This window comes from Suricata suricatta, chromosome 11 (genome assembly GCF_006229205.1).
Source record: "Suricata suricatta isolate VVHF042 chromosome 11, meerkat_22Aug2017_6uvM2_HiC, whole genome shotgun sequence".
Taxonomy (NCBI): Eukaryota; Metazoa; Chordata; class Mammalia; order Carnivora; family Herpestidae; genus Suricata; species Suricata suricatta.
This window is the reverse complement of record NC_043710.1, coordinates 67,096,865-67,098,232: the sequence shown is the minus strand read 5'-3', so window position 1 is coordinate 67,098,232 and position 1,368 is coordinate 67,096,865. Positions and strand designations below refer to the sequence as shown.

The window sequence follows — 1,368 nt, the reverse complement described above, 5'->3', positions numbered from 1 at the left end:
TTAAGTAGCTTTACTTTCATTTTTTTAATGGAACTTGATTTTAAAAAGAGAAAATGCACAATAAAAAAACTTTAAAAGCAACAACAACAAAAAGAAAGGAATTACTTACCAAATTGGCCATATAAATAGTGAGCAGCCCTCTCCTGCAAATAATTTTAAAAAGATACAGAGTGAGAGGAAGCATCAAATTAACTTAATAATCACTTAATCATTTTTTTTTAGAAATCAAAACAATGATCATGAGTTGAGAAAAAGGGTAGATTATACTGAACTAAGTTTTCAGTACCCTAACAATTGGATCTAAAATATTCTACAAATCATTCTGTTCAATGGTAATTAAACATTCTATTTAGTGGTCATTAATTACAATTATTTGAAATTACAATTGCCTGAAATCAACTACATTTACCATAATGATCATTTCACAATATATAACAATATTGAATGATTATGTTGTACACTTGAAACTTATATAATTTTAAGTGTCAATTATATCTCTAACTTAAAAAATTACCATTTCCTTATCATTATATATTGATGGAAAGAGTATAACTTGCTATTAGCCCATGTTTACTCTAGAGAATTCTAAATTTAATAAAGAATCCTAAAGAATTCATCTTTCCAAAATGTCAAGGCCAAAACAATGCATATGGATTGCAAAAATATCAGATCTTCTATTTCATACACAATGCAACTGTTCATTAGATGCTCTTACAAATCATACTAAATCACTTTGGTTTTTAACTTCATATTAAGTGAGAAAGAAGTTAGGCACTAGAACTTTCTAATGCCAAAGAAAAAACAAAAAAGTTCTATAAACTTTAGCTTTACAGAAAAATGGCACATTTATAAAACTTAATGTGAATTCAGGCAGAAACTCAAAGATAGGGATAGTGTTCCACCCTTAATCACTTTATTTAACTTATATTGCATGTCAGACTATGAATGAAGTAGATCTTATTCTTTAGGAAAAAAGTCTTTAACTAAACCAGCCCTGCAGGAGATCCTACGGGGGACTCTGTGAGTGGAAAGCACCAAAGACTACAAAGGACCAGAGATAACACCACAAATATGAAACCTACACAGATAATACAATGACCCTAAATCCCTATCTTTCAATAACCACTCTGAATGTAAATGGACTAAATGCCCCAATCAAAAGACCCAGGGTATCAGAAAGGATTTTTTAAAAATCCATCTATGTGCTGTCTATAAGAAACTCATTTTAGACCTGAGAACTGAACAGCAGCATGCAGAAGAATAAAACTGAACCACTTTCTTTCACCATGCACAAAAATAAACTCAAATGGATGAAAGACCTAAATGTGAGACAGGAAACCATTGAAATCTGACAGAGGAAAACGGGCC

At 30.7% G+C, this 1,368-nt stretch overlaps 1 protein-coding gene across 2 annotated transcripts in view; it reads right to left on the bottom strand.

Annotated features, from left to right (window-relative positions):
- Positions 1-1,368, bottom strand: part of TMEM135 (transmembrane protein 135) — a 231,882-nt gene that overhangs the window by 188,369 nt on the left and 42,145 nt on the right. For both annotated transcript variants that reach the window (XM_029957131.1, XM_029957132.1), the window contains exon 4: positions 110-143. In XM_029957131.1, coding sequence (XP_029812991.1) covers positions 110-143 — 34 coding nt within the window. The remainder of the gene's footprint in view (positions 1-109; positions 144-1,368) is intronic.